Source organism: Balearica regulorum, chromosome 24 (assembly GCF_011004875.1).
Source record: "Balearica regulorum gibbericeps isolate bBalReg1 chromosome 24, bBalReg1.pri, whole genome shotgun sequence".
NCBI lineage: Eukaryota > Metazoa > Chordata > Aves > Gruiformes > Gruidae > Balearica > Balearica regulorum.
In genome coordinates this window covers 7,342,981-7,359,455 of record NC_046207.1, presented here as the reverse complement: position 1 = coordinate 7,359,455, position 16,475 = coordinate 7,342,981, and the positions used below count along the sequence as shown (strand labels likewise).

At 47.2% G+C, this 16,475-nt stretch overlaps 1 protein-coding gene across 20 annotated transcripts in view; it reads left to right on the top strand.

Annotated features, from left to right (window-relative positions):
- TANC2 (tetratricopeptide repeat, ankyrin repeat and coiled-coil containing 2) overlaps positions 1 to 16,475 on the top strand; it is a 248,943-nt gene that overhangs the window by 223,616 nt on the left and 8,852 nt on the right. For 16 of the 20 annotated variants that reach the window (XM_075775485.1, XM_075775496.1, XM_075775498.1 and 13 more), the window contains 8 exons: positions 4,470 to 4,603; positions 5,345 to 5,468; positions 9,755 to 9,930; positions 10,218 to 10,350; positions 10,905 to 10,934; positions 11,850 to 11,941; positions 13,423 to 13,569; positions 15,502 to 15,602. In XM_075775485.1, coding sequence (XP_075631600.1) covers positions 4,470 to 4,603; positions 5,345 to 5,468; positions 9,755 to 9,930; positions 10,218 to 10,350; positions 10,905 to 10,934; positions 11,850 to 11,941; positions 13,423 to 13,569; positions 15,502 to 15,602 — 937 coding nt within the window. The remainder of the gene's footprint in view (positions 1 to 4,469; positions 4,604 to 5,344; positions 5,469 to 9,754; positions 9,931 to 10,217; positions 10,351 to 10,904; positions 10,935 to 11,849; positions 11,942 to 13,422; positions 13,570 to 15,501; positions 15,603 to 16,475) is intronic. The other 4 variants (XM_075775502.1, XM_075775490.1, XM_075775492.1 and 1 more) reach the window with 1 other exon arrangement.

Genomic DNA, 16,475 nt, shown 5'->3' with positions numbered 1-16,475 from the left:
TCTTTTGTGCTCAACTCACTAATCTACTTGCATCACTGGTAATGTTCCTGTCAAGTTAATACACCAAGGTGATGTTCCTGTCTGGGTAACGGAGCACTGATTTTGATTCTGTCAGCGTTGTTTAAAGATGACGTGATCCAAAGGTACAGACAGTGCCTGGTGTGTGGCTTGGTCTTCAGCCGGGTTGTTTCTGGTTAGGAGTGTGGGGGAGACAACTGGGTTGTGTTTGGAGCTGTTTTGTGCGCTGTACATTTGCAAACGTAGCCGTAGAGCCTTGTAATGAATGGAGTCATCAGAAAGGATTGCCCCGGAGCTTTAAAGGACAGCGATGGAGGGAGGAGTTGTCCCAGCAAGGAGCCGGGCGGGTGGCTCATGGGGCAGGGAAGGAGTCAGCTCCTGCACCCACGGCGACATAACTGAGCAGCAAGGACATTGTGCCATTATTAGCAGAAATAAGGGCAACACGTACAAATGAGCAATTTAAAAGTGCCCCTAGGGTGTCATGGGAGAAGAGAGAAATTGGATATGGAATTAGCCAAATGAAATGACTGAGCGTTGGTAACAAGACAACGGCTTTGGACCACTGAGCTCACAGTTCACAGCTCGTCCAAAATGTGAGGATTATCTTGTGAATTGGATGGTGATCCAGATGCCTTCAGGGTTTGATCAGAAGCCACGAAGATGTCCCTGCAATGTAACCTCACAGGCAGCATCAGACACTACAGATGAGCTCCTTGAGTTAAGATAGTCCTGGGTTGTCTGGAGGAATCTAGCAAAGCCTGGTATCAAGCCATAGGTGTTTTCTGAACTGGTGTCTATCCCTGCCCATCCCTGGAGCCTTTGCAGGTCACACCGTCCTGCTCTCTCCTGCTCAGCCGTGCTCTCTAGTCTGTAAGCTGAGCACCAAACTCTTCTCCCTGACAAAGTCTGGCTCTTCTCTTTCCTCTTTCCTTGTGTCCCGGGCAGCTCTGCCATTCCCAGCCTGCCCGTTGCCTCGAGGACTCTTCAGCAGAAGCCTTTTCCATCTCTGCCATCCCCCCTCCTATACCTCTTCCCCCAAAAAGCTGGATTCACACAGACATCTGGGAGTTTCTCTGTCTGAGAGGGGGTTCTGAGTAACTGGGATAGTTGGGAATGTGGATTTGTGATTTGCAAATCACACACAAATTGAGGAGCCATCTCGAAGGAATACCCCTTTATTCCATTAAAACTGGTGGTAGGTAAGATGGAAGAATGAGCAGAAATGAGCCAACCACCAAATTCAGCAGCCTTTTGTCCTGTCACAGGCAGGACAAGTTTATATTTCCCATTTCACATTGTTTTATTGTTATTTCCCAAAAGTAAATAGCGAGTTTAGATAAATTTGAAGAGAAATGCTGGTTTCCACTTAAAAATAGCAATCTTCTCTAAAAACTTGAATCACGTCTTGCCTGTTTTTTTGATACTTGTTGCTCGTGTGTCTAATCTTCCGCAGAGCAGAGCTGACTGCCTGGCTTAGTGATATCAGCCTGATATCATCCAAATGGCAGTGCCAAGTTACATCATAAGTTTAGGAATTGCTGACAGCACACTATAGCCAACTCCAGATGGAATATTTCCCTCTGGGACAAGACTAATATCAAAGTATCTGAGTCACTTTTGTAATAACTCCATCAGAGTTGGAGGTGCAAAGAACAACTCCATCAAACTGCATTTGTCCTGCTGCCAGGCTGCGAAACAGACACACGTGCCGTATAGGAGCAATTTAATGATTCCTTCTCCAGATAAAGTTTTTTCTCTAAGAAAACAGAGATGCTTTGCACAACGGCAGAGGCAGGATGTGCCGTAGCAGATCCCTGATGCTGGAGACTGTGGCTTGTCTGACGTTGCTCACTGACGGAGAGGGGCACGTCCACACCTGAAACTTGTCCCAGGTTTTGTTTGAGCTGTGTTGTGAGAAATGCTGCAACTGGTTCATGGTGTTTATGCCAAGACTTTGTTATTGCATGGTGGATTGTTCTCCTTGACTAGGTCCTCATGGAAAAGCTGCAAAATGAACGTTCCTGTTTTCCAGCCCAGGATCCTGGTCACTGCTCCTTGCCTGGGCTTGGTGGACTCGCCTTTGCACGCTGGGCCACAGGACTTCTCTGGCACATAGTAAAACTTCAAACAGAACCATTTCCATTTTTCTCATTTCCTCACCTTACCTCTTCTTGGCTTTTCCAATCTCCTTTCAACACACGGGCACAGCTTTACCTTGCTGTTGCAAGGCACGCTGGAGATGCCAGATACAGGTTGATAAGTCCATCTGAGGAGTGCTGAAAGGCTTAAATAAGCAGGAACTTCTGGAATTTTTCCTGAGGTAGTTTCATTGAGCTTTTGGGCTTGGACAGTTGGACACCAGCTGATGTGACAGGGTAGTGCTCTGGGCTTGAGGTGACCAGCAGTGGAGCTGGAGCTTGGGGGTGTCAAAAGCCACTTTGGTTAGAAGGCTGAAGATAGAGGCACCTGTATTCAGAGCAGCAGCAGACTATCCTGCTCATTGCAGTTGGAGGGACCACAGGGGGTTATCTGGTCCAACCTTCTGTTCAAAGCACAGGCACTGATGAAGTCTGGGTGTGCCTTGGTGAGCTGGCCTCCTAGGGTCCAGCTGGATTGAGCTCCTTTCGCCCCTCGAGGAGTTTCTGCATTTCTGAGGACAGATGCTTAGATACCCGTGCATTGTACAAGACAAGCTTGGATAGGTGTCTCTCAGCAGCAGGCAGCGAATCCAGGTCATCAGTGTGGGACCTGCCTGAAGCAGTAAGGTCTGACTGCTCGGTAGCACGGAAGCTTTTGAGCTTCTCTTGAGTTGGAGCTGCAAAGGACAGGCTGGAGTAACCTGCACCAATTGCTTTGACCCTGAGGAATGGAATAGCAAAGACATGTCAATCCAGGTAGAGTGGATTGCAAGGGAGGGTGCAGAATGGTATGGCTGTGGATCAAGTCATCCTGTTTCTGTAAAGTCTTTTCCAAAGAACATTTCATGATGAACACCAAACACTTTGGCAATTTACAGTACTTTCATTGTTGCAAACATAAAGTCATTTTGATGTGAAATACCTCAAATTAACCTGCAACATTTCAAGTGCAGGCAGGTTTAGAAATAGAACCCAAAAGCCCTGCATACCAATCCCTCTGCCATGCACATTACACACAGTCCTCCTTCTATATCCGTAGCTTACGTTTAAAACCCACATGGATCTGATTATAGATTTTGCAGTATGTTCTGCTTGTGGCAGCAAGATGATTTTTCTTTTAACTCTTGGTGTCTCTCAACCCCAAGAGAAGAAAACTCAACCATAATGTGGATCAGAATAGAGAATTAATTAAATCCCCCAACATTAACAGTGTTGCAGTTGGAAACCCATCAACACCTCGTAATCAGCCATCCCACAGAAATGCACTTCAAAGAAAAAACAAGCTACGTCAGTTAGAAATAGACTCCCACCTTCTGCTCAAACTCCTACTAGAAGCAGCAGAGCAGCGAGCCAGAGGAGCTGTGCTGAAGTGCACAGAAAGTTAGGGAGAGGAGGGAGGAACCAAAAAGTCTAAAATTAATACCAAAGACGAGTCAAAGGCAGGTCCTGCACTTGGAACTATTTTCAGATTGAATGTGTCTTTTCTAACCCAACCGTACTTTCTGAGTTAACAGAGCACAGTTTGTCAGGGAAAGAGCTGTCAGGTGTTACTTCTACCCACCTGTAATATTGTGAGCATCTGTGATACTAGAAATGAGAGAGAATTTTGGTTTTGCACAAAGACCTTTGCTGATGGGATCAGTCCTGGCCAGAAACAAAGCCCAGAATCGGCATTTTTCTTGGAGAATGGGTGAACATATCCATACGATTTTTGCTTTCCAGTTTTTTCCCTGGTCTCAAAGATGCACAGGCTAACGTGGGATATTAGAAAATAAAAATTCTCCATCTGAATAACGCTGCTCTGTTCTCGTTCGAGCAGAGAAAAGCCACAAATCTTACTGACGTGCAGTGGCTGGCAGTGATCTGTCAGTGCCTCCAGCTTGGTCCTTCTCATAGTCAGGGTCACGGTGGAACGAGTCAAGGACAGGTTGCAGAAGGTCTTGTCAAGACAGCATGTACCTAAAGACCCGTGTTTTCTCTGGACATTGTGCCCCTGCTAAGACACTCGGTCTTGCAGCCTGTGGCTTTTGCAGAAAATAATAAAAGCTGATTATTCCAGTTAACCTCTTTCCATAACATTATGAGATCTTTTCATGGAGGAGTTGACCTTTGAAGTAAACTAAAATGACAAGTAAGAGCTAGAACTGTACTGATCCAACCCATTTTCTTCATTCATTTTGCCTGTCGTGAGATATGTTTGGCATTTCAGGCACCATCGCTTCGGTATCCAGCAGAAAGACCTGTCTCCAGGTAGGAAAAAAACACGGAGCGTGCGGCTCTTTCCCTTCACTGCCTCTCTCTCTCCTGCAGCTCTGACGGCAGCGGCCGGGCGCGGGAAGCTGGAGGTCTGCCGACTCCTCCTGGAGCAGGGTGCTGCGGTGGCACAGCCCAACCGCCGCGGGGTCGTTCCGCTCTTCAGCGCCGTAAGACAGGGCCACTGGCAGGTGAGCAGGTGCCTCGCGCCGTTGGGGTGGCCTGAAATGTAGGGTCAGGCCATCCCTTCCATCTCGCTGAAATACGGTTAGAGAAGACAACCCCCAACTTTTCTGAGGAACGATTGGAGTGAGAAGAAGTGATACTGATGCTTCAAACACCCTGAGCTCTTGCTGGCCGCAGACAGCTTTTGCTTGAGTACTGTGTTATCTCACCATTTGGGAAGCAAATGGGATGCTCCTGACTTAAAAGGTCATTTTTCATAGAATCCCAGCCTGGTTTGGGTGGGCAGGGACCTCCCAGCCCATCCAGTGCCACCCCCTGCCATGGGCAGGGACACCCTCCACTAGCCCAGGTTGCCCGAAGCCCCATCCAACCTGGCCTTGAACACTGCCAGGGAGCCAGGGGCAGCCACAGCTTCTCGGGGCACCCTGTGCCAGGGCCTCAGCACCCTCACAGGGAAGGATTTCTTCCTCGGATCTCATCTCCATCTCCCCTCTTTCAGTTTAAAGCCATTACCCCTTGTAATTGTTTTTTTTTTTTTTTTTTGTAATAACCATTTTTCCTGTCCTTTTTCCTTATACCTCCATTGCTTCTGCTCTGCCCTAATCTTGCAGCAGTAATCCCACAGGGCACCGTGCCTTGTGGGGTGAGGTGTCAAGACATGAGGACCACTCTGCTCTCCCTTGGCTCTGGGTTCTTTCCAGCTGGGGCTCTACGTACAACGTGTGTTCTCGCTTTGTGTGTTGCAGATCGTAGATCTCTTACTCACGCACGGCGCTGATGTGAACATGGCAGACAAGCAGGGACGGACGCCACTGATGATGGCTGCATCTGAGGGACATCTGGGCACGGTGGAGTTCCTGCTTGCACAAGGTTAGAGCACGTGCTTGGAAGTGTGTTGGAGACCGGCCACGACGAGTCACACCGCACTGTCTCCTGCACAGCTGGAGTTCGTAACGTCGGGGTGGGGATTGTTGATCAACGATTGTTGATCGTTGCTGGATCAGGCGGTAGGAGAGGTTCTCAGCACTGGATCCGGCTTGTTGAAGAGCAAGACTAGAATAGTCATAGTGTTAATCTTGCTTATCGGTTTTGTTTTGTGTTTGGTGCTCACAGCCTCAAAACCACGCATTTTGTGTGAGAAAGTAAAACACATATCACAGGCGCTTTGAGCTTTGAGTTAAGAATATGCCCTTGACCCATGGTTGGAGCTTTCTCCTTAGATAAAAAAAAGTCAACAAGCAATGTGACTGAACCATGAGCATCACCATGGAACAGGCAGGCGAGCCTCACCCACAGGACCAGAATGTGGGTCATGTTTTAACACTTCCATTTTTAGTGCTAGTATTGGTACCCACGTTTTTGACACCAACATCAGCAGGAGGGTAAGGCCCTGACACAGGCAAAGATTTGGTGTATTTGTTGAAAACAAAACAGAATTGTTTTGAAGATAGTCTGCTCTTCAGCTTTGCGCTTACAGATTCAGTACTTTCACTCTCTAATAACTCTTCCTCACTAGGAGTTACTCAGTCAACAGGAGCATGTTTCAGTTTTACTCATTTCTGATGTACATGTTTGAGGTGAGTCAGAACAACGCGCTGCCTACAACCTGTGTGAACACAATTATTTCTTATTTCTGTAGTTCCTTAGAGACAACTTTTTTTTCTTCTTCTTTTTTTCTCTTTTTTTTTTTTTTTTTTTTTTTTACAAATAGCCAATGTTTGGGTAATTTTCGATTCATGGTTTGTTTTTGTTGTTTTTTTTTTTTTTGCTAGAAATAGCATTTAATTCTTGTGTTGTTATTTGATATTTTTACTTCAGGTAAGATCCCTGTTTGAGAAGGGATGTTTTCTTCATATCGTAAGTGACTGTGTCTGACCTCTTAGCCAAAATGTGAGACGCTTGAATATTTTACGCAGTAGTTGTAAAATTGCCAAGCTTCCAAGAACAAGTATTCTCATTGCCTGTCTGTCTGTCCTGAGCCACAGGCCAGTGGGATCCTTGCTGCTCGGTGCTGTAACCTGCACGGGGATGTGACAAAGATCAGTTTGAGGCATGAGTTTCCTATGAATTAATTCAATTAATTCTTTTCTGATGCTCTGTTTCTTTAAAAATTTCCAGTTAACACTCTCCACATGTTTGAGTTGTGCTGTGGCCCCTTTGGCAGCTTGACTGAATCGGTGTAAAAGGCTTAAAATAAGTGATTGGTTTTGCCAGACTTGAGAACGGTGCGTGTTGCTTAAGACTGGTTCAGTGGAGAATGAACATACCAGATAATCTGATCCCGGCTATAGGATCGCCAGCAAATGGGCGTAATGTTTCCCTGGCTCTCTGGACCCTGAGAGCCCAACTAGTCAAAAATATTAAAATCATCTTTTTACTTTAAAAGATCCGTTCTTCTCAATAGCTTAATAAACTCCCCTAAATATGCTATAGTGCGTGGTCCTGAACAGTTAGCTCAGGCCTGGGCAGAGTACAGTGATATATGGTATATTTTAATTAAAATGGCTTTGACAATCCTGTTCAATGTTTCATTAAAATCCAAGTGTGTGAATCATAAGGCATAAGCATTAATTAGTGTGTTGCAAAGTAAATCTCATTTGACTGTGCTTGATTAACACAGTCAGCGTTTGTAAACACATTCTACTAACAGAGTTGTAGTCATCAATCAATTTGAAATCCAAATTTTAAGAGTTACCTACTGCTCTCGCTTAACACCCAGAAATAATGGACGTGTGAATGGGGAATTGAACTTTCCTGGTAGCAGCTCTGCTAAAGCTGATACGTATACGGATCTGTCTTACACAAAGCAAAATAATTCTTGATGCTCGTTCCATTTGGAGAGAGCTTGAGTCTGAAGCTTATTTTCCTGCAAAAATCAATCCCTTGATTTTTTTACAACTTGGGGTACGTGGTACTTGTGGGTGCTGCTCCTCACTGTATATCTTGTGCCTTTGACACTCAACGCCGAGCCTCGTCCCTGCAGGGCGGTAACCCTGCCTGGGCACGACATCTGCAGATGCATCCTCTGTACAGAAGGGATCCGGCCATCCTGGACACTCCCTGCTTCTTTTTGATCCTCTGACACTGTCAATAGTTTCTTTTTTCCTCTAGCTGGCTCGTTGTTATGTGCCTGCTGGATAACATACTAAATCATAAGCTCTTGCATTTAGCCAGTTAATTCTTTTAGAGAAGGAGCAGCCCAGCCCCTCTCAGCAGCAAGCTGGGCTTACCCAGACAAAATCTTTCCCGCTGCAGCAGGGACCGGTCCCATGAGGTCACCGTAAGCCACTTGCCCTCGAAACCATCAGTTGTTTTCATGTCTGCCTGCCTTAATGCTAAGTAGGTCAGAGATCCCCAAAGGAGCGTAAGATGCCTTCAGAGTCAAGCAGAGGTTCTGCTGGGAGCCACGGCTGAGCTCGGCGCTTCTGCCGAGGTCGTGCCCAGCCTGCCTCGGAGCAGCCTTTTGGCATTTCTGAAGCGGTGCGCATTGTCCACTCGCTTAGACCTTCAGCTTGCATTGCGGCAGTGATACCCTGAAGTCTGCGCGTGTCACCCTGTGGTATGGTGTGTCTCCTCCACGGGGCTGGGGAGAGTGGGAAGCGGTGATGGAGCTTTCCAGCCTTCCCTCTTATTGTAGGAGCTTTCTCGCCCGCTCCAGAAGAGTCAGAGGGAAAACACAAGAAAAGACTTTGAGGATTTGATTGCAAGAAGGTAGCTGTACAAATAAGAAGGAATGAAATGAGGCTTTGTCCTGCTTTGCTGAGCAAAAGTTGGCCTCGGGTCCATTGAGGATCATCTGGAGGGCCTTCCCAGAGCTTCGGAAGAGTTCCTGGGTGCAGTGTGGGCAGTGCGAGAGAAGGCTGGCAAGAGGTTGGGAGTTTATGTTGTCTTCTCTTAGCTTGTACACTGCAGCCAGCGTCCCTCCTCGGCACACCAGATTGCCCCAGCCGTCGTTTGCCACCTCCCTCGCTGGCGCTCCAGGCTGCAGTTCGGAGGCGCGCAGCAGGCAGGGTGCTGCGGCTGTGCGGAGAGCTCTGGGCGGAGGTTTCTGAGCGTATCCCGAGCAAATGTTCATGTGTTGTGCTCCTCCGCAAAAAGTTGTGCAAGCTGGAAGACCTGTCAGTTTGCTGTCATCTGGGCGATGCTTGCTAACCGGAGGATATGTCACCTGGCACGAATGGGAGGGTTCAGGAAATTCACCTTACTCCCCCATTTGCTGAGCTTTCTGCAGCCAGAGATCTCACACTGGGCAGTTTAGAGTTCACCTGCAGGAGAAAAATACTGCAGCAGCAATTCATCCCAGGCTGCTGGCAGGAGCATCCCGCAGGTAGCCACAATTCCTTGGAGGAGCAGAGCTGATACGGATCTCTTCTGCACGCTCGAGAGCCGGAGCCCTGCCTGTGCCATGGCAACAGGAGTTGTCTTCATGCCATGACGAGGAGTGTTTGCTTAATGCTGCTGTTCAGATCTCCTATGCTTATCCATATGCCGTATGAAGCAATACTGACCCGTTGGTATGGCAGCGCAGTTTCTTCGTCCAAGAAAACGTCAAGTCCCTCTCTCCCTGGCTTGCAGTTGGCAGTAGTTTATCCCACAACATTGTATTTATATTAGGTAAAGTTCAGGGAGAAATAATGCTGGAAATTGTGTCGATTTGGGTAAAAGAAAGGGGGTAACGAGGAGAAAATATGTGCTTTTTTAGAAGAACTGAGCTGAATTGACTTAGTTCCCCTTGGTACGTGATGACCTGCTGAAACAGCAAAATGGTCTTCATCTCTGACTCTCACAGGCTGGAATGGGTTTTGATTAAAAAAAAAACCAACCCAAAACGAAACAGTTAAAAAGAAAGATTGATGTCTCAGATGAGGGATGTCAAATCCACCCTACTGCTCAGAAGATGTTTGCCAGAAAAGCCTACAGAGCTAGGTGCGAAAAAGTTTGCAGCTTGGTGTGCATAAACTCATTTGCCACAGTTCCTATCAGTGCATTTGAAGTTGCTGTGGAGGGTGGGATCCACGGTGGGAGAAATGTTAATAAATTAATAATTATGTACATAGCTCTCTAAAAATAAGCCGTCATCACTAAGCTGATGGTTTGTTGATTCGTAGTGCTCAACAGCAGAGAGCTCCTCAGTGAACTGATGCTTGTTCTTTCAGGTGCCTCCATTTCTCTAATGGACAAGGAGGGCCTGACAGCCCTCAGCTGGGCTTGTCTGAAGGGACATCTCTCTGTGGTGCGTTCCCTGGTGGAGAACGGGGCTGCCACCGACCACGCGGACAAAAATGGACGCACGCCGCTGGACCTGGCAGCTTTTTACGGCGATGCAGAGGTGGTAAGTGGCCGGTAATAGACGCAGAACAAAAAGGGTAGTTGGCATAAAAACATCAAAATCGCACAGTTTGGGTTGATGTAGCGATAACCGTATGGGGTCCTGGCCCGCCATATGCGTGAGCTCTTCCACAGAGGTCAAAGCATGAGACTGATGTACCCACAGACCCTATAGAGGTGGGTTTAGCCCAGGCAGTGGAGCAGAGCAAGCTTTTGCTGGGTGCACATCCCCTAGCAGCGCACGAAGATCTCGCCCAGGAGCAGAACTGACCATTGGGCTTCTTGTTGCAGGTTCAGTTCCTGGTGGACCATGGGGCAATGATCGAACACGTCGACTACAGCGGGATGCGCCCCCTCGACAGGGCAGTGGGGTGTCGCAACACCTCGGTCGTGGTCACTCTCCTGAAGAAAGGAGCAAAGATAGGTAGGGACACGGGGACCATCCGCTGTCGGCTCTGTGCTCAGGCAGGACTCCGAGCAGTGGGGCTGGCTTCCTAGAAAATACAAGCGTAACGCAGAGGGAGCCTCAGCCCCAGCTGCTGCTTCATCCTCCGAAAGCAGCCGGCGAGTCATGGCTGCCTTGATCTCTTTATTAAAATGGGGATTATTTTTTTTTGCTGTCGTATTACTTAGCCAAGTTAATCAATAAACCACTGTTTCTTTGGCAAGGTCTTTCCTCTGGTAATGCTTTTTCTATCTTTACTAGTCTGAGTCGACAAACGTACTATGTCCATGCATTGCTGTGAGCTGCTGCATTCACTCGCTCTGTGTATGCTTTCAGATCTTAGTGTTACCTGCACTGCGCCACACAGCTGCTCACGTTACGTTTTCCTGTGAAAGGGGATTTTGCTGGTGCATTGGCTTCTTTGCTGCCTGCCTCTCACAGCTGCTTTTTTCCTTTCTTTTTTTTTTTTTCACCTTCATCCATTTTTTTTTCCCCTCTCTCCTACAACTTTTTGTTTTCTCCTTTCTTTGAAGGTTGTCAGACGTTACCGAGTCGCCCACGAGGTATATCTCATTGCTGTCAGCATCAGCTTCGATCTGATAGCTTTGTCAGCCTTGCTTTCTCCTGTTTGATTTAGCCTGCATGCGTCCCCAACACCTCTAATCTTTTAATTTACCTCACCTTCAAATAATTTTTTTAATGACTGTTGCAGAGAATAACTTGAACTCAAAAACTAACTTCCTTCCCCCAAAATGTACTGAATCTACTTATAGAATATTGTTGACTTATTCTTCACCCACACTAATGAGTTGTCCCCAAATTTTTGCCACCCCTTCCCTCCCAGTATTAGACCTTGAGATAACGACTGGCTCTGCACAGGCGGTCCCCTGCACAGAGCCAGCGTGTCCCCAGCCCAACGGACGGCTCCGGCACCAGCAGCACTTAGGCACGACCTTTCCTTTGTCGTATTTTCCACCTTAATGGATTTTCTACTCTAGTATTTCCCACCTTGTGAAGTTGGAAATCACAATCCACTTAAACACAAAACGCCTATCGACAGTTGAACTGCAGATTTCCTAGTACACTTCCAGAGATTCTAATTTAGAAATGCTTTTATGTAACCACTCTGATTTTTTCCTGTTAAATATGTTTTGTTTCCCCCACCCCAGCTGGTTCCACAATCAGCAGTGCCCTCTTGTGGAAATGGCTCCCGTCATTTCCCAGCCTGTGGTGGTGGTGGTGGTGGTGATTAGGATTGGTCTTAATGACTGCAAAGGAAAACATTTGCAATGTGGATGACGTTAATTTAAGTGCGAGAGGAATTGTCAGCTCAATCATTTGGAGCGCTCTGCCCTTTGACCATGCCAAGTTGTTCTCTCCAGCAGAAATTCCCACCCCAGGATATTTTTTCCACCCAGCTTCCTACCACCCTTGCATTGTATGAGTTCTTTACCCATCATGCATCCTGTACACTACAGGTCCAGCAACATGGGCGATGGCGACCTCCAAACCAGACATCATGATCATCCTGTTGAGCAAGCTGATGGAGGAGGGAGACATGTTTTATAAGGTGAGAAGATTGTTTTTGGAAAAACTGAACAGATGCAGCTTGCAGCATAACTTTGTATGAGGTTTTGACTGAGCAATGCTGCTGCCTTAATCCGTGGCAAGTACAAGCTACTGCTCGCAGCATTCCTTGTGTTGCAAACTGTTTGGGTTTGGTTAGTGGGGTTGAGGAGGGGGGATTTATTGTCCAAATCTGTAACAAAGCTGAAGCAAAGCCAAGTTGCTCCACATTCTGGATTTGAGCCAGCACTTCACTTCCTCTTTGTAAACACCAGAACCCAAGTGTTTTACAGAGATTTGGAGTGCTGATGTCATCACATCAGATCTGGCAACGATGTCATTACCTAGCAGGCTCACTGCCGTGGAACAAGGCAACACGATAGTATACCCCAGAAAAACTCGTGGAAGAAACTTTTTGCAATGAAAACAGATTGTCAGGACACAGATGGCTTCGCCGTGCCCTTTGGCCCATGGGAGACGTTCCACCATTACAGTCAGAGAGTCTTTTTCGCTCTGTGTTTATTTTAACCCAATCTTTAAAACCTGGAGATTTGCACACAAACACACAAAATGTGCAAGAACAACGATTCACTGTTGGGCTCTAAGAGTGAAGCAAAAAATATGCAAAGCTGGCATTGTAACTGGAGTTATCTGCCAGAGATACATGATACAGCTGAGAAACCTGAGTCTAAAAGGTTTTAAAGCTTACTATTCGTAGCTGCAAAATTTATGTCTGGGTCATCATGAATTGCACGCGTCCTAGATCCCATTTTGCCCTCTTTCTTTCACCCAGGCTGCCACGGCTGCCCCCCTCCAGGGCGCAGATCAGCCCATCGCAAAAATAGGTGCCCAAAATAGCAAAGATGAGTCACCCTTTGAAGGTGACTGTTGCGTCCCAATAACTATAAAAGGAACCTGGTTGACAGGCTCAGATGTAGACACCTAATTTTTAGACATCTAAAGTCCAGGGAGATGAATCTCAACCCATTTGTCCAACTTCAGAGCCACATAGGTGCCATAACATTTATCTTTACTGTTGCAGAGGCTTCTCGGAGCCCCAGGAACTCCACCCAAAGTCCCACACTTTGCATTCTTTACCCTCCCTGGTCCTTATTAAGGACCTACACCTTTGGGCGTAGGGTGCTCTCCAGAAATGAGTTACTGATCACCCAGCTCAAAAGACCATCTATCCAGAAACCAGATGGAGTTGTATCGAGTTACCATAACACAATTTCTGCTGTGTTTCCCACTGTAGCGTGACGACTCTGTACAAAGTGGGAGAACTCAACTTGCACAAGGCATCTGCGTTCCCAGATCAGATGTTCCCTTGATCAAATGTTCTGGCTTTCCTTTCTAGAAAAGAGCTAAATAGTGAAGTCGCGTTACCTTGACCACCTAAAACATTCTTGGGGCTGGTGAGTGGGTTCTCTGCAGTGAAGTAAACTCAACCCAAGGATGTGTTTTCACATGTTCTCTTTCTATTAGAAAGGTAAAGTGAAAGAGGCTGCCCAGCGCTACCAGTATGCTCTGAAAAAATTCCCCAGGGAAGGGTTTGGAGAAGACCTGAAAACCTTCCGTGAGCTGAAAGTGTCTCTCCTTCTCAACCTCTCCCGATGTCGAAGGAAAATGAACGTAAGTCTCCCCACTCTTCGTGGCCTTAAGCTCAAGCTGCCAGCTTTCTGCCTCTGCACAGAGATATGTCCATCCTGTGATTGTGCTTTCACCTCTGAGAGCTCTCCTCTGTGTAACCTGGTTGTCCTTCACAGAGCACTGGCATTTTATAATTCAAAAGCAGTAATGATTTAATATGCATTTCTGGTGATTAAAAATTCATTGCTATGTTTATAGCTTTTTGAATTTTTTATTACTCCCTTTTGATGATGATGTGAATTGAGGGTGGAGGCATTTTCCAGATTTCTGGGGCAGTGGTGAGGGAGGAGCCAGGAGATGTGCTCCTTTGAATGCTAATTAATTTAAAATGAAGGAGCATATGCTTAGGGGGCTAGCACTTCCCCGGGGCAGTGACTCATCCAGAAACACCCCCACATACTCCCTCTCCTCCCAGAACTGCCAGATCACCGTCGCTCTTCCTACTCCCATCTAGCAGCACGTAGTGACCAGCTCCTGCAGCAAGTCTGTCCTTCCAGCAGAGCAGTGCCACCTCCCCCTTGCTCTGCGTGCAGGGGCTTTCACCTCTGCAGCTTAAACTCTCCATACACTTGAGAAGTGAAATCTCCTCCAAGGCCGTGAGCCAGCGAAGATCCCACTGGAGGGAGAGGGGGGTTTGTGACACCTTCATGGTTTTTTTAAGTGGTGAGGGAGAAAGATGAAAAGTAGTGGAAGTAAAACCGTAATGCTGGTGAACAAACACCACAGTTTGTAGAAAACGTGTGAACCTTCTTTTTAAACAAGCCAACTCGCAGCTAAACCTGCGCTGTAAGGACAAGATTTTTGGTTTATTGTTAACTGGGGAATGCCAGGTTTTGTGATTGAAGATTTCAGAGGGCTGTAGTTGCTCCTGCAGTTTTTGTACCTATAGATGAAAACATAAAGGTACCTACCTCTTTGTTCCCAATTTAGTCTATTAGGCAATGTCTCTTCAGTAACTGCTACCGAAGGTACAAACAAAAGTATGAGCTTCCCCAGGCAGGGTGTCCAGATAGCAGGGGTTTGCTTTTACTGAGTTTTGGAACAAACCAGGAGTACTCTTCGGTCCTTTCTCCCAGAACTGCTCAGGGCCGTTGCCCAAGCCAGCAATCCGAAGCAATGTTTAGTTGTGAAATTAAAGCCCCTCTGCTGGGAAGAGGTCTCCTTCACAAGTGCTGAGCTTAGTGGTAGGTGAAGCATTTGGGACAAGGCGAGGGAGGACAGCTGGCAGGGTTTGAACTGTGGCTGATAGTCTGATGGCGCTGCCGCTCGAAAGCACCCAGAGCAGCCTCCGTCCTGTGCTGCCACCCTCTCCCTCCCCACTCCCAAACTAGTCTCCCAGGTGTGATGTAGGGGAGAGACAAGGAACAGCAGAATGGGTGGCACTGGTAGGAGACCTTTGCCAGGTGAGTCCTGTTTGTGGCCACCAAGGTTTCGTAGTCCCATCCTTCACATGCAGCTTTATTCATCCCTTCGAAGTGTGTCAGTGTGTTGCAGAGTGGGAAGCAGAGGGTGTGGGAAAGGTTTCCTATTGCTTTCAACTATGGAAAAAAATCCTTCACGCGATTACATTCCATCCTCTGTGAGACCAGATGTTTCCTCAAGACTGTAGGTTGTTGGAGAGGGATTGCCTGCACTTGTTGGGGACACAATCGATGAGAACGGTGCCAGTGGCACGTTGGCCTCTGTGGGTGCTGACAGTATCCAGCGTTACAAGAGGGCTTTGAGTCTTTGGACGTGCCATTGTAGCTCTCTGGCTGTTAATGATGTCGAATCCATGTGAAACATGCCATCGAGTTTTCCACGTTTACATGCAAAGAAAAATGTCAGTATTAAGTTTCTTTTCTTCCCAAACTGTATCTATTTTTATTTCTATATCTATTCAATTACTTATCTGTACACCTATTGTAATGACAGGATTTTGGAATGGCGGAGGAATTTGCTACTAAAGCACTGGAGCTGAAACCGAAATCTTACGAAGCTTACTATGCAAGAGCAAGGGCCAAACGCAGCAGCAGGTGAGGAGAGAGCGAAGTGCGAGGGGCTGGTCTCTTCAAGCCTGGCCACACTGACCTAGGCATTCACCATGCAAAACCGTACCGGTGTCCCCATGGGAAGAAATGGCAAAGGAACATTGATTAGCGAGATCACAAACCTCTCAAACTCCAAAGTCACACCTTCCCTCATTTGGTAATTTCTGGAGAGAACTGAATGCAAAAGTATTGAGAGGTTCATCTCAGTTGAACTTTGTCTGAACATCTTACTACAGTGGAAACCTTTACACCAAAGTTGGGTATTCTTTTTAAAAATACACTTTAGTTCAACCACAACTTGGACTCCAAGCAAAATATGATTCTGGAAGCCCTGTGGCCTATGTTATGCAAGAGGGCAGGCTCATTCATCACGATGATCTCTTCTGGCCTTAAAATCTGTGAATCTCTCTGTCCTGCAGCACTTTTTGCAAGGCAGAAACTGCTGGCTAGCTGTGCGGTGACTGCGCAGGCAAGCGCCAGCCGGTGAGCTTTCAGCCATAGCTTGTGCTCAGAGCGCTGCAGCCGGCTTCTAGAGAGCTGCAGCCCCGGGATCTCTCTGCATCTCAGATGGAGCCCGGAGGATTCCCTTGTTAACCTCCCTGAAGGCTAAAAGACGTGAGATTAGATTCGTTTCAAAACCGATCAATGCCATTCCTAAATGAGCAGGAGGGCTTGCTTCCGAGTCCTGGGCTCAAGGGCTGGGCGCACTGTCATTGCACGCGTCTCGGTTTTAAACGGCAGCCGAAATGCCTTGCATGGCAGTGCAGCGAATCACCGGTAGCCAGAGGTATGTCGAGTCCACCTGTGCAAACATCGTAGCTCAGCAGACACCACCACCACTTGACCTTCCGTGCTGGA